The 24,347-nt window shown below is 37.9% G+C and overlaps 2 protein-coding genes and 1 long non-coding RNA gene across 6 annotated transcripts in view; 1 reads left to right on the top strand and 2 right to left on the bottom strand.

The window, feature by feature from the left end:
• sgcd (sarcoglycan, delta (dystrophin-associated glycoprotein)) overlaps nt 1-24,347 on the top strand; it is a 1,159,024-nt gene that overhangs the window by 295,838 nt on the left and 838,839 nt on the right. For all 4 annotated transcript variants that reach the window (XM_059526671.1, XM_059526669.1, XM_059526670.1 and 1 more), the window contains exon 2: nt 5,018-5,203. In XM_059526671.1, the coding sequence (XP_059382654.1) occupies nt 5,018-5,203 (186 nt within the window). The remainder of the gene's footprint in view (nt 1-5,017; nt 5,204-24,347) is intronic.
• Nucleotides 15,005-16,991, bottom strand: LOC132116785 (uncharacterized). The gene is made up of 3 exons (XR_009425696.1): nt 16,922-16,991; nt 16,268-16,384; nt 15,005-15,277 (listed from the first exon to the last, which is right to left on the bottom strand). It is a non-coding gene; the product is annotated as an uncharacterized LOC132116785 (long non-coding RNA).
• On the bottom strand, nt 18,663-23,532 carry LOC132116521 (uncharacterized). The gene is made up of 8 exons (XM_059525407.1): nt 23,413-23,532; nt 23,016-23,183; nt 22,313-22,505; nt 21,900-22,040; nt 21,248-21,388; nt 19,983-20,090; nt 19,428-19,496; nt 18,663-19,052 (listed from the first exon to the last, which is right to left on the bottom strand). Exons 4-8 carry the CDS (start codon nt 21,936-21,938, stop codon nt 18,663-18,665), a joined length of 747 nt encoding a protein of 248 aa, XP_059381390.1. The 5' UTR covers nt 21,939-22,040; nt 22,313-22,505; nt 23,016-23,183; nt 23,413-23,532.

The raw sequence follows: 24,347 nt of genomic DNA, 5'->3' as shown, positions 1-24,347 counted from the left end.
GCTTTGATTACTGCTTTGCACACTCTTGGCATTCTCTTGCTGAGCTTCAAGAGGTAGTCACCTGAAATGGTCTTCCAACAGTCTTGAAGGAGTTCCCCGAGAGATGCTTAGCACTTGTTTGCCCTTTTGCCTTCTGTCTGCGGTCCAGCTCACCCCTAAACCATCTCGATTGGGTTCAGGTCCGGTGACTGTGGAGGCCAGGTCATCTGGCGCAGCACCCCATCACTCTCCTTCTTGGGCAAATAGCCCTTGATGCCTTCAGTGTGACTCTACAATTTTCATAGTCATGAAAATAAAGAAAACCCATTGAATGAGAAGGTGTGTCCAAACCTTTGGTCTGTACTGTATATATATATATATCAGTGATGCGCGGGTCAATGTATTAATAACCCGCACCCGACCAACGTTTTCAACTAACCCGCCCGCAACTCGGACCGCAAAAAAAAGGAAAAGAAAATATTGTACCCGACTCGCTTCCTGACCCGCATTTTTTAAAAGTAGTAAATGCTCATCATAGCGTCATTGGGTCATAGACGTAGGAACTAGGCAAAAAAATAAATAAATAAATTCCTTAATATATTGTTCTAAAATAGTCTAGTCTGGCTATGTCTATTTTGATGTTTTGATGTATTTTTTATTCGCTCCGTTCGATCATTCCGTGGGGTCTCGCTCAACCCAGAATGGCCTGCTGGTTCTAAAATATGCAAGGAGACATTTAATTGTAATAAACTGGTGTTTTCTGTGTCGCTGCAAAGATTAAGTTGACGATGCGGACTCGCCACGCCAGAGAGAAATGCACATTTCATATGGATTACATAATCAGAGAGTAGCCTATTTATTTTGGTTTGAATATTTTCGTTTTAAAAGTAGACATTTCAAGCTTGTAATATATAGCCTATAATTCTCAAATCTGTGAGGCACAAGCTGAGTTTCGGCGCCCTCCAGTTCACATGCAATGCAAGTGATCGTGCCGGTGCCTCATTAGATTGTTTGCTATATATTTGCTTCTTATTTATAAAATATGGGCAATTGATTGATAAAACATTGATCAAAATTAAGATACGATTTATACAAAACGAAAATCTTTTAAAAAGAGTTTTCTATAAAACAAATCTTAATGAAGTCGTCAAAATCATGTTTTACCAAAAACAGCGTCTTCACCTTTTCTCTTGCCACCTCTATCTCTACCTGCAGACTGAACTCGTGCTTCATCTTCGCGCCAGTTATTCAGCCAATAAAGTGTAGGCCTATGTATTTCAAAATTGTGTCTAGTACTATATAAATTAGAAAGGTTTAATTGGCATCTTTATTTCAAACGACCTGACCGACCGCGACCCAAATATCATAAAAAATTTTTTGGGATGACTCGTAACCACGGGCAACCGCGAGTGACCGCAGGCACCCGCTCATTTTGGATCAACCCACGCATCACTGAGATATATATATATATATATATATATATATATATATATATATATATATATATATATATATATATATATATATATATATATATATATATATATATTGTTTTGACTCATTTCAAAATGATATGAGGAAGGAGAAATATGCAATTATTTAAAGGAAATTGCTTTAATATATAATTGTACTTGTAATCAATTATCTATCATGCAAATATGCTAATTAAAATATTACATGCCCAAAACATGTATCAGGCACCAGTATTCCTGGTCTAAGAAGAATACAAAGGAGTAATGGTAATTTTAAGGACCTGACAGCCGCCATCTTGAAAATGGGGCATTTTTTGGAGTCAAACTTTGGTAAACTTTTAGTATGTTTTTAAGTACATCTGATACTACTGTAAACCATTGAGAAACCTTTTGTTAGAATTTTTTGGGGTCAAGCCATATTTGCAGCTCACTATATAGCAATTGTAAGTCATTTTGGATAAAAACATCAGCTAAATGAATAAATGTAAATGGTTAAATGTAAAATGTAAATGTAAAGTTGTAATTGTAAAATATAAAATATTAGTAAAATTATTATTTTTATTAAGATCTGTACACTCAAGGTGGAAGTAATATACTGTATAGTATCATTCGATGTGATGTTTATAACATATAACATTTTTAGAATAATTAAATAGATTTTTTTTTTTTATGAAAGTGGTAGACAACATTTTCAAACCTCATGAAACCAACATACTGTAAATGTAAAAAATACATTTCTTGGAACTTGTATTTTATTTTTTTCTTATTTTTTTATTAAATCTCTATTGTAATCACTTTTATACTGTATGTCATTGAAATAATTTCTGTTAAAATACAGTAGTGTTACATTTACACTATACAGACAAAAGTATTGGAACACCCTCTTCTAATACTTCAATCTGTTACGGAGCGACTGAGATGGAAGCCATGCAGATCCATATGCAAATGTAAAAATGCCGCGGCTGAGATGAGATGATTGCGGATCCATACACAAAGCTTTATAAAAAGACAAAGTCAAAACAGGTAGTGGTCAACACCAGCAAACAGATATAGACAGGGCAAGACGAAAGAGTAATCCATAAAACAGGCAAGGGTCAACTAATGGCAAAGATAATTCAGAGGGTGAGGTAAACGGGTAATCTACAAACAGGCAATAGTCCAGGTGAGGTGCAAACAAAGTCAGAGAAGGCAATGCAAAGGGTAATCCAAGGCAGGTAATGACTTCAGGACAGACATAGATCAGACAAGATGAGGCAAACGGGCTAGGATCAAGACATGGGTGAAAACAGGCAGTGATCAAGACTATACTAGACTTGAGAACTATGGTGGTTTGAGACTGATTGTTATGGTGTGTGTGATTGGATGCAAGTGAGTCTGTAATCTGTATAGTACAATGGGTTCTAGGAAATGCAGTCCGGGGAGAAATGTAGCAGTTCATGAAAAGGGTCATAGTGGTGATGGGTGACCTCTGGTGGTGAGTGAATAGAAGTCCATAAACCAGACTTGTGGCATATTCCTTGCCTTGAGTACAAATCTTTATTTTTAAGCATATAATGATATTCTAGTGAATTTTGTGCTTCAAATTGTATAGCAACGGGACAATGCCTCTGTGTATAAGGCAAGGTTAAAAAATAAATTATTGATTCAGTCAGTGTGAAAAAACTTCACTTTTCTGCAGAAAGCTAAGTCCCAATCCCAACTGAACACCTCTGGTGTGACTTTAAATGCAGACCTTAAGCCAAAAACAAATCAGATTTTATTTAAAAAATTACTAAAGTAGTTAGTACAAACCTGTTAATTAGAATGGGGTGTCCCCCATACTTTTGTCCATATAGTGTATTTTGGAGCAGATTCAACTGTGAGGAGCAGTCTTCCTACTGCTGATTAAAGAAATGCACAACAATTTGCCTTTCCCCTGCAGAAGAGTATTAGTAAATTAATTTTGCTTTTGTTGTTTTTTCTTTATTGAATCCCGTTAGTCACTCCACAACTTCTCATTTACATTAAAGCTTTGTCTTGGAATATGAAGGCTCAGAATCCCCATTCTTGTGCCAATTCACTAGACATCAGAACACCAAAGAGACATGTAATTTTTAAAGTGCATATTTTGATATCATACAAATTTTGTTAAGAGGTGTTTATCCTTAATTCTGGAGGAAACAAACCCATTCCCAAACACTGTGAGTATGAAGGTAGCCTTTGTTGGAACATGTAAAAATGCATTTTGAAGTGATTGTTCTTAAATTTCAAACATATGTGAATTGTAAGATGTTAAAACATGAAATTGGCAGCTTTTCTCTAGAGATGAAAGGTAGGTCATCAGTGGCCTCCTGGAATTATAATAATAATAATATGACCAAGTTAGTGGAAATATGTGATCAAAATTCCCACTGCTTAAATACAATTGAAATCAGGGGCTATTATAATAACAACAAGCTTGACATGCTTTGCGATTCTCTTTGAAGTGCTATATCATGACAGATTGTGCACTTAAAATGAGGGTGATTATACAATATGAGTTGATCATCAGGGCAGAATGGGTAGTAAAACCCTATGATATAGAGGGGGGACTTACAAATGAGAACAATAGAAGCAGTCAGGTCAACAAGAGGACAACAACAGTATACAAGTTCCATGACAAGTCTCAGTTAGTCTAGTACAGATCGCATAGCCAGCATTTTTTTTTTTTAGTACTATTATTAAATAAAAAAAAAAAAAACCAATGAGTTGATGATCAGGGCAGAATGGGTAGTAAAACCCTATGATATGGAGAACAGGAAACTCATTAAATTTTCCGGTTTGCATTCCTGTACCTTGGAACTTTCACAGAGCTGTCTGAAGTCATTTGTTTTAGTGGTGCCTGAATGTGCTTCTTGTCAAATGCGATTGACTTGAAATGTACAGTGTATTTTCTCTTTTGTTACCAGACTATTAGAATAAGCACAAATAAAGACTTTTTAAGCTTTATCAGCCCAGAAGTGCAGACCCAAGGGGCTTAAAGAAGAGCCAATCAACTGCCACCCATTGCAGATCAATGACATTGAAATATTTTCAAAATCTATTTTAATGTGCCAATTTTTAAAAAGTAAAAAAAAAAAATAAAAAAAAAAAAAAGAAAGGAACACACTGATTATGTGAGAGTACACATCCCAATCTTTACATTCAAAATATTTGTTGTTGCTGTTTTTTTTTTTTTTTTTCCTCAAGATAATTATTTTAACAGATATAATAAAATTGAATATGAATGTATAAATACCATAATGCTTTGGGGATTTGCACCACATGACGTACAATCAAGACTTTAACTTATTTTCCTTGACTTGTGATCCAATTTCCTGTTTATTTCAGCTTCTTTCTGCATTTTGATGGATCACTTGACTTTATTGGTAAAAAGAAAAGAAGGAAAAAGTGTATGTCGTAGGACAGTATGTACAATAATTGCATTCTTAATAAATCTTTTAAATAAATATTATATTAGGACCACAAAGAGTAAATGATCTCTAAATCCAATTTTAATTTAAAGTTTCAATTAACGTAATCAACATTTTATTTGTGTTTTCTTGCAGATGACCCAGGAACAGTGCCCTCATAGAAACAATGTCCAGAGTACTGAAAAACCACAAGTGTATAAAGTGGGGATCTATGGTTGGCGGAAACGTTGCCTTTACTTCTTTGTCCTACTCCTCATGATCCTCATAGTGGTCAACCTTGCTCTAACCATCTGGATCCTCAAAGTTATGAACTTCACTATAGTAAGTGCAGTCTTTTACTCTGGCCTTCATTACCACCTGCCAGGCATTGATTCTTTGACAGACTTAGAAGTGAGCAAAAATGACAGGTCTCTATTGTAGTGATCTGCCAGTTCTCTCTGTGCATTCTCCGAGCTTCAGCCAGGCAAACTACTGCTTTAATTTACCTCTCAGTGGTTGATCTGTTCAGGCTTTCACACATGTTTTCAGTTTTCTGAGACCCGCTGCCTTCCCTCCGTCTGCATGTTTACTGATCTTTTCAGCTTTTTCCTACTGTGCTCTGGGTTTTGATTAATCAGATGTAGAGCAGTGCCGGATCAAAGCTGGGGTCATGTGGCAGAGATGTCACAGGACCCAAAACCCACTCATTGATGCAACACCCTCTATAAACACTCTTGAACTTTCATGTAACATTTGAATGGTGATTTAACACTTTGTAGAATCTACATCCTACAAGTGGATGCACTCTTTGCAGAGTAACTGTAGGGAAATCTGTTTCTGTCTGTTCAAGTTTGAAAAAAATAAAATAAAATAAATAAATAAACTTTAACAAAAGATTGTTGTGAATATGTAATGTTCTTTTTGCATTTGAAATGTATTTAAATAAATTAACTGAAATGTGGAGTGTGTGTATTTGAGGATGTTAAGTGTGACAGGATAATTCACAGGCCAGACAGGCCACAGAGGTCTGTCACAAAACTTCCCTGCTATTCTGATACACACTCAAAGTAAGAAACAAAGACTGACAAGAGTTTTCAGAAGCTGATGCTGAGTTCACACTGCACAATTTAAGCCACATTTTTCACTCGCCGCCATGTTTTGATAATTTGCCGACAAATGCCCGAAAGTGGATAAAAATTTGGAGCTCATTCACGTGAGTGACAATCACGCAGTGTGAGTTGGTCAAAGACATGATCTGAAAGAATCGGCAACACGTTGCTGACACACGCAAAATATTTAGCATGCTAGAGGCCCCAATGTATTTCAAACTAACTTATTACTTTTATTGTAACATTGTTATTGATATTTATTATTATTAGCATTGTTTTTTTGTTTTTTTTTTCTCTGAAAAATATCCTGTGGACTGGTGTTGAAAATTAGCATTCGTGTTAAAACACTTAAGCAAGTGCATATGGTTTGTCCAATGTAACTGTAATAAAAAAAATATAATAATAATAATAATAAGTCGGTTTTCATTCTTCGTTTGGGAGACAAAAAAAAAAAAAAAAAAAAAACCTATGAAATGATAAGTGTAGGCAATCTAGGTTTGAGACGGGCCCCAATGGTCAGAATATTATAGACAAAAGAATATTGATTAGCAGCAGTTCAGTATTAAGAATCATGTTTGCAATACAAAAGAACCATTCCATAATCATTCCTTTATGGGAAGTGTGAAAGTCTCATAGTCTGAAAACTTTAGCATGATGTGGAAGGAAAAAAAAAAATACTGGAGTCAGTTTATTACTTTATTTTATTAGTGTTCATTTATTTTATTAAACTGGATACATTGTTACACCTTTTATATTTTATGTGGTGTCATGATTTACTTTTGATAAAAATAAAGGTTTATTGTTGTATATCTGACAGGCAGAATGAATCATAAAATAAAATAAAAAAGACTAACAAAAGAAAAAAAGAAAAAGAAAACCCAAATAAATCATATAGCATATTCAAGCAGTTCAAGCCGCGATGTTCAGAGCCACCCTTCATATACAACATGCCAGTCTCAGTCCTTTATCACGTGGTTCACATGGAGATTCCTCCAGGGCGATTATCTCATCCACGTTCAGGTTGCAGTCCAGCGACTCATTCTCCACACTACAATGACGATGTGATAAATTTCTCCAGTCGCCTCGAAGAATCAGAAAGAGAAAAAAACAGCACTTAACTGGCCAGGGGAGCAGGTAACTTGCCCCTCCCCTTAGACAACACTGGCGTCCTCGATTTCCTCGAGTTCTGATCCAGCCCACGTTCATTACATGAAGCACTCATCTCTCCTCCTCGCTTCAGCGTAACCTCTTTCTTTTCCTTTCGTTCAACTCTCTATTACCAAATACCAGGGCTCATTTCACCACGTCTTCTTTGCCACTCCGCGAGTTTTCTCACTCGTCTATTCAACTCAAGGACAAAAAAAAAGCTCTACCCACGCTCAGCTCTCTCCCCTTTTTCTCCTCCCCTCGACCTAAAAAAGCAGAGAACCCCACCCTGCCAACTTCCAAGGGGCCAATTGATTTCTTTCTTATTCTACATTCCCATTATTACACCTGTTGACCGTTCCTACCAGTTAATCACCCTGTGACATATATTCATTTGGCATTTCATTTACTGTATACCCTTTAAATTAGCTTATTGGAAGCAGCACTATGGTGTAACATTTATTTGAAACACGTATTTGGTACTTGCTACCTTATATCTTTACTCTTTCCTTTCACTCTTTTCATGGTTTTGGAAAACTTGTCTCGGATGTTTCTCTCGTCGCTTTTTGCATAGCTTCGGGTCGTCGACACCAAGCTTCATTGCAATTTCTTTTTAGGAATAAAATACTTTCTCTGAATCTTTAAAGTCTCTCCACCAGCGATAGTACAGGTGCAGATATATTTGTGCAGCTCAGCTATTTGACATTCCAGTGTATTCAGGTGATGTTGCTCTCCTGTAGGACATCAGCAGAATGAGGAACGAACTGAAAAAATAAAATAAAATAAAATTGCACTTCAAAGAAGGTGGAGTTTCAGTACACACCCAACGATTGCATAACCGCCATGGACCAATGGAAACTCAAACGTGTTTAGGAGCCAATACGAACTCCCCCAGAAAGTTTGCTTTGGTGAGCTGTTTCGAACTGCCAAAACGAACTAAAAACAAACTTTGTTTTGTGCGAAATGACATTATATCAGTTCGTTATTTGATTTCGTTTGTTAAGTCATGCAATGTGAAACCCCCTGTCACCGATCCATCATACAATGTGATCACAGCAGCAACTGAATGCTACTCCAGATAGTCAAGCAGTGTGAAAACAATGGCGATCCGATGAGTCTGAAAATCGTGCAGTGTGAAATTGGCATTAGTGAGGGTGACGTTGTAGTCATGCGACCGTGTTGTAGTACATTTGAAGTCTACATTTCACTTTTTACATCTGGCAATTGTATTTAGGCTTCAAAATTCCTAAACATGTTTATTTGTGATTATCATGATGCAAAAAACGTAAAAAACAAGAAACTTTTTGTTGGTCAGAGCGCTTACACTTTAATAATAATCTGTGTGATAGTAATCATAACCTGTAATGAGTCATGGGTGTGTGTGTGTGTGTGTGTGTGCGCGTGTGTTCTTGGGGAAATGACATGCTGTTCTTTTTCCAATGCATTAAAGATAAAAAGAGACCTGGGACCCATTTCAGAAAGGATGTTAAGTGAAAAGTAATGTTTAAATACTTCATTCATTCATGAAAGCTGCAACAATGATTTTCTTACTAAGTAATTTTTTTTCTTGATGTGCCTAACTGGATGGTGAAATTGTGGTGAAATGATGGGTTTGATGGAACCACAAGCAGTTCTGTCTGGGCAAGATTAAGCTTAAGGTTATGATCCATCATCCAAGAAATGTCTGTTAGACAAGCTGAGATGCGAGCAGCTATTGTCGGATCATCAGGATGGAATGAGAGGTAGAGTTGAGTGTCATCAGCAAAGCAGTGATATGAAAAGCCATGTTTCTGAATAACAGAACCTAGTGATGCCATGTAGACAGAGAAGAGAAGAGGTCCAAGAACAGAGCCCTGAGGCACCCCAGGACAGGAGGTTGAACAGACTATGGTCAGGGTGAGAGGAGTCCTTAATGCTGTGTTCACACCAAACGCGAATAGAGTGTCTGGCGCGAATGATTTCAATGTTAAGTCAATGCAAAGGCACGTATACGCGCGTCTGGAGTTCTCGCGGCGCGAATGAGGCGTTTGGCACGGCGCGGAAGACGCGAATTCACCTCATTCGCGCGTCTAGTTCGAATTGAGCGTCTGGCGCGATAGCCGCGTTACGCGTGAATTGTGCTTTTGTGCATTCATGTGTTTGACGCGAATTTGCGTCTGCCGCCAGAGTTAAAAATTTGGCTTCAAACTTTTGCTTTCCAAGAGCGTCTATTTCGCTCTAGACGCGCAAATGCATTCAAAATGTTCACGCAGCAAACTAGACGCGGTAGACACGAATTTGACGCTCTATTCGCGTTTGGTGTGAACACAGCATAAGAATGCTGCGAGCTCGACGTAGACAGCATTTTCTCTGGATGTCCTCAATAGCAGGAAGTGCTGTCCCTGTGATGTGTTGGGCGGTTTTCACCACCCTCTGCAGTGCCTTGCAGTCAGCAACTGAGCAGTTCCCATACCAGACTGTGATACAACTGGTCAGGATGTTCTCGTTCACACACTGGTAAAAATTCACCAGGATTCTGGTTCTTCTTCAGTGTCCTAAGCAAGAAGAGTTTCTGGTGAGCCTTCATGGCCAGGCTGGAGGTGTTTGTGGTTCAGGACAGGTCCTCCGAAATGGTGGTTCCCAGGAACTTGAAGCTGGAGACACATTCAACAACCGGTGCTGAAGCTCCTCCCTGTAGGCAGTCTCATCATTATTAGCAAACGTCCAGGAATGCCACCCGGGCCAGCATCCTTGTGTGCGTTGATTTCGCTCAATGCAGTGTAGACATCTGTGGAGGTAAGTTTTAGGGGTTGGTGGTCTGCTGATTGTGTGATCTTGGTGGCCGTCTTCTTGCTGTCACTGCGAGCATAAAAGTAATTTAGCTCGTTAAGGGAGGAAATGTCTGTGACTGTTGGAGTGGAGTTACTTTGCTTGTAATCATTGATGACCTGGATGCCCTGCCACATGCATCAGGGGTGAGGTTTGAAAATGTGTTCCTCTACCTTTATCTTGTAGCAGTACTTGGCCTTTTTGATGCCCCGCCTCAGGTTAGCCCTGGATTTGCTGTAGACCTGAGCATAATCTGTTCTGAAGGTAGTGTTGTGGGCTTTCAGCAGGAGTCGCATCTCCTTGTTCAATCCATGGCTTCTGATTAGGGTACGTTGCGATCTGTTTTTCTGTTGTAACGCTGTCAATGGTTGTGTTGATGTAATCCAGTACAGAGGAGGTATATATATCAATGTCCGTGTGAGAGCCATAGGCAGCCTGAGAAGCAAACATACTGTACTCCAATCCGTGTATTGAAATCTGTCCTGAAGTAAAGAGTCTGCTCCAGTTGGCCACACTTTGATGGTCCCCACTGATGGCTTCACATGGTTGATGAGGGGTGAATACTTAGGGGTGAGAAACAAAGAAAGGTGTCAGACTGTCCCAGGTGGGGGAGGAGTCACGATGTAAGCTCCATCAATTTTTGTGTAAACATTTGTAAAAATCCAAAGTTTTTTCTCCTCTAGTGTGGCAGGAAACATGTTGATGGAATTTGTGGAGCACTGTCTTTAAATAAGAGTGATTAAAATCACCCGCGACAATAAAAGCAATTTCCAGGTGAGGAAGTCTATTCTTTACTAATGGCCGCATGCAGTTTGTTCATAACAAGCTTTGTATTAGCATTCAGTAAAATATATACTGCAGTTATAATGGTGGAAGTGAACTCCTGTGTCAGATAAAAAGGTCTACACTTAACCATGAGAAACTCTAGGTAACCTGAGCAGTGTCTCCCAACAATGAAAGTGTTTGTACACCAAGCTTTGTTAACATAAATGGACAATCCACCACCTCTGGTCTTGCCAGAGTCTTCTACTGTCCTATCTCCCCGGAGCATGTAGCATCCAGCTAGCTTAATAGCATTATTGGGTATGTCACTGTGTAGCCATGTTTCTGTGAAAACCATGACATTGCAATCCAAAAGTCTCCTTCTGTGGGTGATGCAAAGTCATAACTTGTCCATTTTGTTCACCAGTGACCACACATTAGTGAGGAAAATGCTGGGTAAAGAGAGCCAGAGCAGCATTAGATTTAGCTTAGCTCTTAGATCTCATGCTTCCCCCGCCTTTGTTTATGATCTTGATACAGCCTGAGAGCACTTCCGCCCTGCCGGGTAGAGTGCTTTGCCTCGGGTGTACTTAAGATCTCAAGGATGAGTCGAGGATTGGTGATAAAAAAGTGCACACCAATATCAAAAAACTCCTGTTGGGAGTAAGATGTTAAGGCGAAGCTGTTCAGTACGAACAGACCCGAGATGAGCAGGAAAAATACTGCCAAACTGCAAAAACTGGAGTGACGCTGAGCCTCGCAATGTGTACGTGCCACCATCTGCTGTGGAAAATTGTGCACTTGATGGTTTTAATTTTATTAATGAAGAATATGGCAAAGTTATCAGCTGTTAGAGCTGATGGAGGGGGAGGAGGAGAACAAAGGAGGGAGGAAAATGTTTTAAATAGCATGCAAGAGTTAGACAAACAGTTAATTTTGTTATGATAGTATGTCCTTTTAGCAGTGGAGACATTAGCAGAAGGAAGAGAGGAGTGCCTGATCCACATTAAGGTCAGTAGTATATTTAGATTTGTGCCACACCCTTTCAGAATCCATGAGCTTAGAACGATGCTCATGGAGAACATCAGACAGCCAAGGGGCAGAAGGTGTGGATCAGAAAGTATCATTAGCACTGTTAGCATCAAGAGATGATGCTAACAGCTAACAGAGATGAGAACTGGAGGGAGTTAAGATGAAACCATAGCAGATAGCCGGGAGGATGAGAGTGAGCATAGGTTACATTGAAAGATGACATGTGGAGGGATACAGTATGTGTTGTGTCAGGAACCATGCTGAGGTTAAGAATGAGGAAGAAGAAATCTGAGGTGTGCAGTTGAGTAACCAGTACATGATCAGTGGAGCAGTATCATGTGTAAATAACGTCCAGTTGGTTGCCTGATCTGTGAGTAGCCATATTTAATACTCTCCTGAGATCAAAAGAGGCAAGCAGAATGTGGAAGTCTGCAGCCTGAGGTAACTTATTCCTCAACACAGTAGCTATATATATTAGGGCTGGGCGATAATTCAATAACAATAAATATTGCGATATAATTTTCCTTAATAAAACGATATGAAGAGTTAGGGCTGCTCCGATCACAATCGGACGATCGTTATGCGCATCTCGTCAGTAAAGGCGGTTCTCTAATCAGCGGTAAATTCCCTCAGGTGTGTGATTTCACATAGAGCAGCTGTTACTACACAGAGCCGTTGTTAATTGTGGCAGAAATGTGGTATATTCACTGAATTTCATTACAGGAGTGATGGTTATTATAGTATGTATTTGTGATTAAGTTATAGCATGTGTGCATTTATACTTAATGTTTTTAGACTACTGTTCTTCACTCAAAAAACCATATAGTTATATTTTACTATGTTATTGAGGTGCTATATATGTGGTTTTAACTGTGTTAATCATGATCTAAATATATGCTACTATGGGAGAGCAATGCTTAATTAATTAATAATAATAATAATAATAATAAAAACTTGGTCAAAATATATTTCACCATATAAAACTAAGGTTACTACAATGTTTACAAATGGTTACAATGGTTACTGATTTTGATAATGAACAAAAATGTACCTCTGCATCCTAACTCAAGCTACAATCAAATATGCATTTCTAAGAGACAAAAAAAGTGATATTATTAATAATATTATCAGGCAACCCCAACCCATTTACTGATTTTAAACAATAATCCTTCATTAGAACATGCAGAAAATAAGAAATTATTTTTTCAATTTAAATATTTATTTTGTTAAGGAAAATTATTGGTCTGGTTTCTACAACTTTCAATTCGGAGCACAAAATCTGGCTTTAAACTTGAAAGAAATAAAGATTTGACATTTATAGTGATAATTATCGATATCGACTGACATGAAAAAATGATCAGATAATTATTTGGCCATATCACCCTGCCCTATGTATATGTGTGTGTGTGTGTGTGTGTGTGTGTATATATATATATATATAATATATATATATATATACATATATATATATATTATATTTCACTCGCAGGTAATATTTTATACCGGTTACAGCTTTTTATTATAATTAAATTCCACACAAAGATGCAAGTGACTATTCCATCTAGGACACAGTCTGATTTGTTTAGTCAAACATAAAGTTGATTTGAATTAAAACCTTTAATTTAGATTTGACCACAGGAAGCACATACTTACAGTAAGTGGAAAACCAGAATGGGTAATACCACGGCCGCAGGGCTGTGGCATTAACTGCAAGTCAGTCGCGTCTTAAAATCATTCGTGAAACCTCTGACAGGTAGCACAGATGGACAGATTGTGAACTGAATGTAATTGTAAAATGTTTGTTTGTAAACGGAGATGAAAGGACAAGGTAAAACAACAATAACATTGTAATATAACATTGTAACATCCATAAAAAAAATGTTTTTTCATTTACAGTGAGTTAATTTCAAAACGTGGGATAGTCTTAGGCTACAGTCTACGCATCAAAAATTAATAGAAAGACTTTTAAGGCTCTTACTGCATGCTATTGTTATTAAACAATCATTACATAATAGACATTATATATATATATATATATATATATATATATATATATATATATATATATATATATACACACACACACACACACACACACACATACTGGTTTCCATGTTTGATGGGGACCAACTTTTTAATCATCACATGTGGGGACCACCCATTCTAAAGGGTTTTAAAGTTTGAAAAAAATTAGGGACACTAACCATAGCTCTCTTAGCCTATACAAGACTTCAGACAACTGAATTAATGAAGTAATGTCTTGACCATCCTTAATGGGGACTTCTGAAATATCGGGTGAACATGACTTACAGGGGCCAAATTAGCATATTATATGCATATCATTTACATAATACACATACATTCCCATGATTTGAGGGGACCTTGCGCACACACTAATACGCACATTCCCATGATTTGAGGGGACCTTGTGCACACACTAATACGCACATTCCCATGATTTGAGGGGACCTTGCAACAACAAATATTACGAATGACAAATAAAAGGCATTTTTATGAAGTAAATCATCAGACTGCATTTGATAATTTGCTCTTAAAATGGGTTTAATCTACAAAGTAAAATTTAAATGTTTATTAGTAGTACAAAAGTTAAAATTTTGAAATTTAACTGTTTAGTATATGTGGAGATATACTGTAGTGAGTCCTGCAAACGGTGCTAGTGATGCAAAGCTTCATTCTCGCACAAAAGCCCAGTTTCACAGTCAGATTATCTTAAGCCAGGACTAGGCCTTACTTAAATTAGGGTATAGAAACAGCTTCTATTAAAATCCCTTAGAAAAAAACATTACTGGTTTGCATTTTGAGACAAAACAATGGCACTGACATGTTTTAAAAATCCTTCAGTGCAAGTTATTTTCAGTTAGGACAACTCTAAAATGCATTTTGCACATGTGAATACAAAGGATTGTCGTGAATAATTGCCTGTATATGTTCCAACTCATATCATACCCACAAGTCAAACATTTAAACCTTTCCACTTCAAACTATTCTTTCTTTAAATTATTTTAAAGTAGTGTTTAGCCCCAGCCAACCACCCCGCATCAGCTACTACTCAATCACTGGATACTTATCAATACAATAAACCTAATACTACTTGAACTTCAAGACATTAATTCAGATTAAAATGACTGAATTCAACTTTTATTGAGTTAAATTTCACATAACTGGATTTCAACAAAAACTTTAGAACAACTTTTGTTAGACCAATGCTTTCAGCGTGTGGCCTTGCACTGTTTTAACAAATTTATTCTATTCCTTTAAGTGTTGCTGTGGCTTTAACAAAACTTGCCATGCCAGATAGTTGCATCTTTACAGTATTATCTACACTGCAATTTATTTTTGTAAGCTGTAATGCGATTATAAACATACAATTTTACAGTCTTCCAATCGCGGTTCCTCAGAGCTTCTGGTTCAGCTTTCAAGCATTTCTCACAGTCACTCTTTGCTGGTACAGTGCCAGATATGATGAATGACTTCAGGTTCCTTTCCACCGCCTCCACCTCTGCCTGCTGCCAGGGAGCTTTCTTCTGGCTACTTTTACCTTAAAGTGATCAGAAAATAATAAATGATTAAGAGTGTATGTTGGAATTCCAATCCGAAGTTCTGAATCCTGAATTCATTCAAGGATTCGATCTCTCTAAACCCTCCTTTATCGAGACTCGACTCTGTTCTGATTGGTCAGATGTCCCAGTCTGTTGTCGGTTCTACCGTTGTTTGAGAGTAGGTCAAATTACACATTCGCACACAGCCAATGAAAACCAGAGGCTGGGCTTTGGTTACAAACCTGTGTAGGTTCATGCAGGAAGCAAGTCTGGAATTAAGGAGGACTCGTTTCTTCCTTTTGGGAAACTAATTTAATTTTCCTGTACTTTGACCTTTTTACATTAGATCTTTTATATTACACACTACATGAAAGGTCATACCTGAGAAAACATAAAAGGGGTACTTTAACTAGATTTAGCTCAGAAATTAGTGACTAAATACATAAGATATAACCAGGTGTCTGTAGTCCTTTTTTGAATTGTCGGGAGGGAGGGAGGAGAGAGAGAGAGAGAGAGAGAGAGAGAGAGAGAGAGAGAGAGAGAGAGAGAGAGAAAAATCAGCAACTTCAATATTTGAGTTAATTACAGAGAGAGAGAGAAAAAACTTTCCTACCCAATCTAAAAAAAGGCATTGCTATTCTTGCCAGAGACTGTGCATTTATGTATTTCAGAAGGATCTATGACCCTCTCTAGAGACAATATGCAATGCAAGCAGGAGAGCATAATGAACTTCTGCAAAACATTACATGGGTGTCATATGTTTATTTATTCACAGCTGATATAGGGTAACTGGTGGCTTTGAAATGAAAGAGGCATGAATTTAGAATTTCTCAAGGATAAAATGACAAACAGATATAAGCTTATCAGTGATTAAAATGAGCATTCTATTTTACCATGTGGCTGCTACTGCAACGTTTAGCCAATTCTAGTTGAATTTAATCCTACAGAAAACAACAGACATACCAAAGAGAAATGTGTAAAGAGTTCACCTTTGCAAGGCGGTCTCATAGCACTGGCTCCTGAAGGCATCGGCACTTCTGATGATGGTTTGCCTCTTTTGTGTGACATATTCCTCTCGGTAGGAGGAAGTGCCACCTCGGCTGAAGCTTTGATGGGAAATAATCAAAGTTCAACATTTTCAGAAAGATAAGTTATATATATATAAAATAAAAAATAGTAAATGTGCTATAAAATTCTGACAATGCACAAGTGATGGGTGTTCTTGTCCAACTAATGATTTTAATCATGATCATACAGTAGATACCGTAAGTGAAATTAACCCTAAAGTGTGCAGTTGTTTTAATCATTGCAAGTATAACTGAACTACAATCTACATCATGTCTTTTCAATAAACATTTTCGAAAAAATAAGCTCAAACTCTTTAAACAGAGTACTTCGTTTTATTTTAATCAAAAAGGAATCATGTCGCAATTTGTTTTGTGCCTCAACCCACCCAACAGAAGAGAGTGGATCAGCTAGCTTTACATAATAAATTTAACTTTTTCTTATGAACCCTTAATGTGCACTGTGCACTGAATCATCTTCTGCGCTTGAACAATTTGTTTGCCCATCAGGTCTTCACAAGTCACTTGACTGATCAATAACTACAAAATGTAATGGTGTATTTTGACAGTAATACAAACCATCAACAGTAGATGAACATTGTCCCTCTTGTATGCTCCTGTCTTCCTCATCACAGTCATTAACTTGTTCATTACTTTTTCTGTGGAAGTTCAAAATACAGCTTTACAGTGGTATATAATGGTTTGCAAACTTGGTATCGGAATAGATGGTTAAAAAAAAAATCTAATAAATTAACAAACCATCAGGATCTATCACAATTTCATCCAAGTTCTTGCCATGGAACTCAGCTAATCTTCCTTGCTCAAGAGCCATTAAAACTTTGCTGATCTTGGCAAGTTGCAGGGTCTTCTCAGGGAGTCGATAGAACTAACGATGGATTCTGATGTCGTGCCCAAGAAAGTTTGCCAGCTGGTCCATCTCGGTGTCGGTTCATGTTCAGCACTGTTGAAAGGGTCGCGGCATGCTTACGCAGCCTGGTAGATGTCAGTGCCTTGGGACACTTTGCACCACAAGCCTTTGCAAAGCCACGGAGGCAGTCTGACCCTCGGAAATGTGTCATGGCTTCTGGTCTAGCAAACATATAGGCATTGTCTTTTAAAACCCCACACGCCTCTCTCTGCTAAACAAGGAGTTCTAAGGAACTCAGCATTTTTGGAGTCAGAAGGACTGGAACTGGCCGACCACACTTTCCCCTGGTGATAACCCTTGTGAAGTGTCTGCAGAGTTTCTTCTCCACTTCGGAGAGAGCCCAGTCAACATCCTCATGTGGATCAGAAGTGTCTCTTGATAAAAACACAGACAAAGGCATGCTCGCCACCTCTCCTTCTCTCCGCCGGTTAAAGAGAATCATCTGAGCTAGACACACCTTGGCCAGCTCCATCTAGGCTTTAGTAGATGGACTTTCAGAGAGCAGGTTGAACCATTATGTGATATCTTGCACTTGACTGAGAAAAATATGCAGTTTTTGTACGTCTTCAGTAAAGGGCATGAGCGTGGGCACATTCCACTTTGCTTCCCTGATATTCCTCAATGCTGTAGCAGAGATCATCTTGTTCCACTTATTCGCATGGACTTCTTGAAACTCACTGGCATTATTCACAAGCTGTTTGTCATTGGAGATTAAGCCCTGAGCTTTCAAGAGTTTGCACACTTTAACCAGGGAATTCCCAAGCTTGTTAGCAAGTGATGGAATCAAGAATTTGTCGGTTTCACTGTCATACCCACATGTATACTTGACAGCTTTGACAGTCTCCATGTACTTCTTTGGATTTACACAATCTTCCAGTGTTTTTAAGGAGGTGACTTTCCTGGCATTGTGAATCAATCTTCCCAATTCTCGCATCTTCTCCCGCACACATTGTTTATCCTTATCTGATAGCCCACCTTTGTTCAACAAGTGCTGCCCAATATCAGTAATTACTCTGTCATTTTTTATTATATCTGTGATTGGGTCAGGATTCATGGCACTGATTATTCCCCACAGTTGTTTGGTCATGTTTGAAGGCACAGGCCCTGTGTAGGTACACATGGACTAAACACGGTTTTTTCCTGGTTTGGGAGGGTCTGATTGTGGTTGAAGTCTTCAAGTACGCATGTGTCTCCACAGGACCTTTCTTGTAAAAAGTCCTTGACAGTATGCACAATGCATGAAATCTTCTCCCTGCACTTCTTTACGTGGTTGTTTAAATGGCACTAGTTCCCCATTTCCTGACTCCATAACAGCTGCATTGTGAGCATAGTTTCCTCTGTTGCGAATATAATCAAGCTGGTTTTTTCTCTCCTTTGAACCCTTTGGAAAGCTTAGAGCTCTAGCCACATCTTAGCATAGGGTTTATTGCAGTACAAGCAGTAATGTCTCTTGTTGTACACTCTAGCACCATCTCTTTTTTGGTATGCACTAACAACTATGCCGTCTGTTGTCTTCTGACTTGAACTGGGTTCTTCTCCTGTTCCAGATGCTTCAGACGCAAAGTTGTGCATTTTGTCTGACGTTGTGGTGTCACAGTCAGGGCAACTCACTGAGCCAGACTGATCAATATCCAGTTCATCAAGAAGCCGACGTTTTGTCTGGTTTAGTGTAAGGCTAACATCACTGTCGCTTTCGGAAATGGTATCTGGAACATAATCATCGGAACTCTCTGGTGTAGAATCAAAGAGCTCATCAGAATCTTCAAGATTTGTGTCTTTCATCTAAAAAATAAATAAAAATAGAATAAATAAAAAAGAAATGGGTAGAACTGCTGCAATTAATTGATAATTTGATTTTGACAATAGTAGCCAATTTACTGTGTATCTGTTAATCTGTTGAAGATTCTTTTCCCCCCTCAATTTTGCAAGTCACATGTGATGATTTGCTGCTTCTTACCATGTTATAATAAAGTTCTCAGTGCAAAAATTATGAACAGTTGTTTTGACAAAAAAAGTAAAATAAAATTTAATAATTCTCTGATACTTTGCAGTCAATATCACATGAGAATATATTAATATTACATAAATTACTGATAATGAGAATGATCTGAGGAATGAGAAAAAAAAGACATCACGTCTCTTGTGACTTAAACCTACCATGACACTTTTAGTCCATCTCAGTTTTGGCACAAAAATCTCATTTTCATTGTGGCTCTGGGTTGCAATCTGTAAACAAAGTATAAACAATATTTGACATTTCTATTGTATTTGAAATATGAAAATAAAAAAGTTGACCAGAGATCAAGAGTGAAAAATATCCCTGTCCAACATCCTCTGTCTGCGCTCACACACATCTTGAATAAAACGGGCCTCATGGGGACCTTTCACACACAACGTTATTGTTCCTCATGGGGACCAGATTCATCTAATCTCACACACCATCTCAACTCCCAACACTGAGCGACTGAAAGTGTGTTGTAGGGACGCGTGAGTGTAAATTTTAAAGCAACAATTAACCAAGAAAAAGTTACTTGTGCAGGACAAAACTGGCCCCAAATATTCCACTACCACTAACCTACTGGACACATGTTGATAAACTGTTGAGGGAACTAGTTTAAAGCAGATATGCATCAAAATATGTTCCAAAAACACAAAAAAACATTGAAAAAACTGACAGTAGACATAACTTTCCAGTGATAAATGTGACCGTACCTGTTGAGGAGACTTGGTTTGACCAGAAGCATCATCCATCGGAGTCTGTGACTGGAGAGAAGCATCAGAGTCACCTGCTGCTCTGCTATTAGCAGCAATGCTGCTCTCCTGCAAGAGACAACACCAATAATGAGAAGATTTCACAACATGGAAACACAAGAGACTAATCTGATGCAGATACTGAATGACCAATGAGACAATCAGCCTCATTTTAAACATTTATCCCTGTCCAACATCCTCTGTCTGCGCTCACACACACACACACACATCTTGAATAAAACGGGCCTCATGGGGACCTTTTACACACAACGTTATTGTTCCTCATGGGGACCAGATTCATCTAATCTCACACACCATCTCAACTCCCAACACTGAGCGACTGAAAGTGTGTTGTGGGGACGTCGTGAGTGTAAATTTTAAAGCACCAATTAACCAATAAAAAGTTACTTTTGAAGGACAAAACTGGCAAATATTCCACTACCTCTAACCTACTGGACACATGTTGATAAACTGTTGAGGGAACTAGTTTACAGCAGATATGCATCAAAATATGCTGCATGCATCAGTCCAAAAGAAGTTAAATAAAAAGCGCCAATCCGTAAAAATTCTCACATAGCTCTGGGGTTTGAAAAAAGGCCTCCCGTAGTGAATCGGTGCATTGTTGTAAGAAAAATATCCATATTGAATGCGTTATAATCACTTGAATGTAGCTTGCACTCACAGTTGTAAATGAAGTGGTTCAGATGAATTACATATGAGGTCAGCTTTGCGCATGCACCGCTCAGAAGTGATGCACACAGAAACACAGCGGAGAGATCAAAACAAAAAAATTGACACTAATTAGAAGTACAAAAAGAGGATTTGTAAAGAAGAATGTCGAAGGTTTTCGATATAAGCCAAGAGGAGACTGGTTCACCTTTGCTAAAGTTAGGAAACTTTGCTTCCTTTGCTCCTGTAAACAAACGTTGGTTTTCACGAGACTCCCCGGCGCATACGCAGCGCTGACCTCCATACGTCATGCTCCCAGAACTGCTTCAGTGTACAACAGTGAGCGCAAGCTACATTAAAGTGACTATTACGTTTTGTATTTGGATATTTTTCTTACAAAAATGATCAAAGACAATTCTATTTAACTCTGACTGGATTCATCTGAAAGAAGAAAGTCATATACACCTAGGATGACTTCAGGGTGAGTCATTTATGGCTTAATTTTCATTTTTGGGTGAACTTACCCTTTATATTTCCATTGATAAATGTGAACGTACCTGTTGAGGAGACTTGGTTTGACCAGAAGCATCATCCATCGGAGTCTGTGACTGGGGAGAAGCATCATCCATCGGAGTCTGTGACTGGAGAGAAGCATCAGAGTCACCTGCTGCTCTGCTATTAGCAGCAATGCTGCTCTCCTGCAAGAGACAACACCAATAATGAGAAGATTTCACAACATGGAAACACAAGAGACTAATCTGATGCAGATACTGAATGACCAATGAGACAATCAGCTTCATTTTAAACATTTATCCCTGTCCAACATCCTCTGTCTGCGCTCACACACACATCTTGAATAAAACGGGCCTCATGGGGACCTTTCACACACAACGTTATTGTTCCTCATGGGGACCAGATTCATCTAATCTCACACACCATCTCAACTCCCAACACTGAGCGACTGAAAGTGTGTTGTGGGGACGTCGTGAGTGTAAATTTTAAATCACCAATTAACTAAGAAAAAGTTACTTGTGAAGGACAAAACTGGCACCAACTATTCCACTACCTCTAACCTACTGGACACATGTTGATAAACTGTTGAGGGAACTAGTTTACAGCAGATACGCATCAAAATATGCTCCAAAAACACAAAAAACATGGAAAAAACTGACAGTAGACATGACTTTCCAGTGATAAATGTGACCGTACCTGTTGAGGAGACTTGGTTTGACCAGAAGCATCATCCATCGGAGTCTGTGACTAGAGAGAAGCATCATCCATCGGAGTCTGTGACTGGAGAGAAGCATCAGAGTCACCTGCTGCTCTGCTATTAGCAGCAATGCTGCTCTCCTGCAAGAGACAACACCAATAATGAGAAGATTTCACAACATGGAAACATGGGGGGGGGGTAACATTTTACCCATTAGGCCAGGCATACAACCCCCACTTTTTAACCCCTAAATTGGTCTAAGAACATAAGACCCCATTATTCAATGTATATAAAAAATAAAATAAAAAACACCGACCCACAAGTCATAATGGTTACAAATTATGATTCAAATTCTAATTTCTTCAACAACCAAAAATGAGTTATTTTGTATACAGTGTGCTGTGCACCTTACTTGGGTTCTCCATGGGCAGTCGTCTCCCCCATAATCTTATGTGATTTCTTCTCCTTTTTTAATGTCTTTCAGCGCAAATAAACAAAGGCGTGCCTTTCCATTCACTTCGATTTTCTTAATCTTACAATTTGGATGTTGGTGGTCATCGTTAACTAACCGCCCAAATGATCCATCTTCCCTAGATGCATCAATGCTTAAATTTGAGAGAAAAAAAGGAAAAGGATAAATACAAGTGTTACAATACATCAACACAAATCAGTGTCTTAGGCTGTATTTATACTGCATGGTTCAATTGACCCAATTCCAATTTTCTTCATCCCATGTGGCACAGATCAGATAAGAGACATGAGCGTTTAAGAAGGAAAGTGAAGAGCATGGATTCAGATATTATTAGATCAGTTTCAGGCCTAATTCAGGACTAATTACCCCTTAGCTAACTGTTAACTGGTCAAACTAGTTTCATAAGACAATGTACTATTGAAATTGATTCCTGATGTCATACTGTAACTGCTTTTTTTTTTAGATTGTCACCAAATGCCGTGCAAAATGCACACACTGGATAAGTGTCACTCTTAAAAAAAATCTAAGCACATTGTCAAAAAAAGGATACAGTCACAAAATCAGAATTAGTCATGAAGACCTGCAGTGTAAATGCGGCCTTATTTACTATACTATATAGCTTTGGTGCAATGTGACTTCTTACCACAATGTTTTCCCTCTCCACTTAAACTCGAACATAAAAACAGCACAGGATGGGTGGTAGAGTTTTCTTCTCCTCTTTAGCTCTGCATAATTGATCAACTCACCCCTGTACTCCACAATAAAATCGCCTTAAGGATATTTAAGGAACCTTTTGCAAATAATCCACGTCCTGCAGATACAGCAAAAACATTTTCACCAAAAACATTTTTTAATAAATCTTGCAGATAAAGGATGATAATTGTGCACGCAGAACACAGTAAAAGTAGATTATTTAAAATATTCTGCAACCTGGTTCCTAATTAACATACAGAGTTTTTCTTTTCCATACTCACAAGGTTATGGTTCCATATTTTAGTAATTATTAACTGATAAATCAGTCATACCAGACACCACCTTACCTTTCACCGCATTGATGTACTTCACCTCTAATTTAGTTTTGTCAGACTTCGTGACAACATGATGCATGGCATCCTTAAGAGGGCTGATTCGTGGTGGCATTTCAATCTGGAAAAAAACATTATAAAATAAGTATAAATTAATTAGTATAAAAAATTACATTTTGAATATGGAGAGATATGCAGAATTAAACTAAGGTGTTTATTAAGCAGATTTGAACGTTATTGTCATGCGACGCTGTATTGTACTTCCGTAATGCAACACTGCATTATAATGCTACATTTATCAATGTGACAAATCAAAACTGAAGGTTACATAAATCTAGCACAATGCTAGCGTTTAGGGCATCAACACACATTAATTTAGGCTCTAATCTCTCACAAAATGACAATTTGTTCCTATATAATCCCAGGCCTTGAGAACTGCTGATTTGGACTACTCTTATGGACGACTCTCCATACAAACCCTGGTTTAGTTTAACTACTGTCATTACTACATCGAAGATTAACCTCAATCATTCGTTCATTTAAAGCTAACGTTACATACCTTTTTTATTTTGCTTCATTTCTCTCACGAACCCCGTTAATTATATGATTAATATATAATTATATATTAATAATATGACATAAAAAGAGAGGTTTTGTTATAGTAAAGAAGATTTGATAAAGATTTTCAGTCAAAAATGATCCTTAAACATTAAATTGTTTTATTACGCGATCGCTAATTGAAAAACAGAGAAATATCACAGGCCATACGTAGGCCTCAACAGTTAATTAGCACAACTGTTAACTACCCTTCACATTGCTCAGCTTTGGACAATATAAAACTGTTTGATATAAATGTTGCTTTCCCATTTTATACAGGAACTGTTCATTTAAAAATAGCAAATTATACAATCAAGGTCTTCAGATCCTATAAGATACAAGTTCATTTAGGC

Source organism: Carassius carassius, chromosome 36 (genome assembly GCF_963082965.1).
Source record: "Carassius carassius chromosome 36, fCarCar2.1, whole genome shotgun sequence".
In the NCBI taxonomy this organism is placed as follows: Eukaryota; Metazoa; Chordata; class Actinopteri; order Cypriniformes; family Cyprinidae; genus Carassius; species Carassius carassius.
The sequence above is the reverse complement of the archived record's forward strand: the minus strand, read 5'-3'. Positions and strand labels throughout refer to the sequence as shown.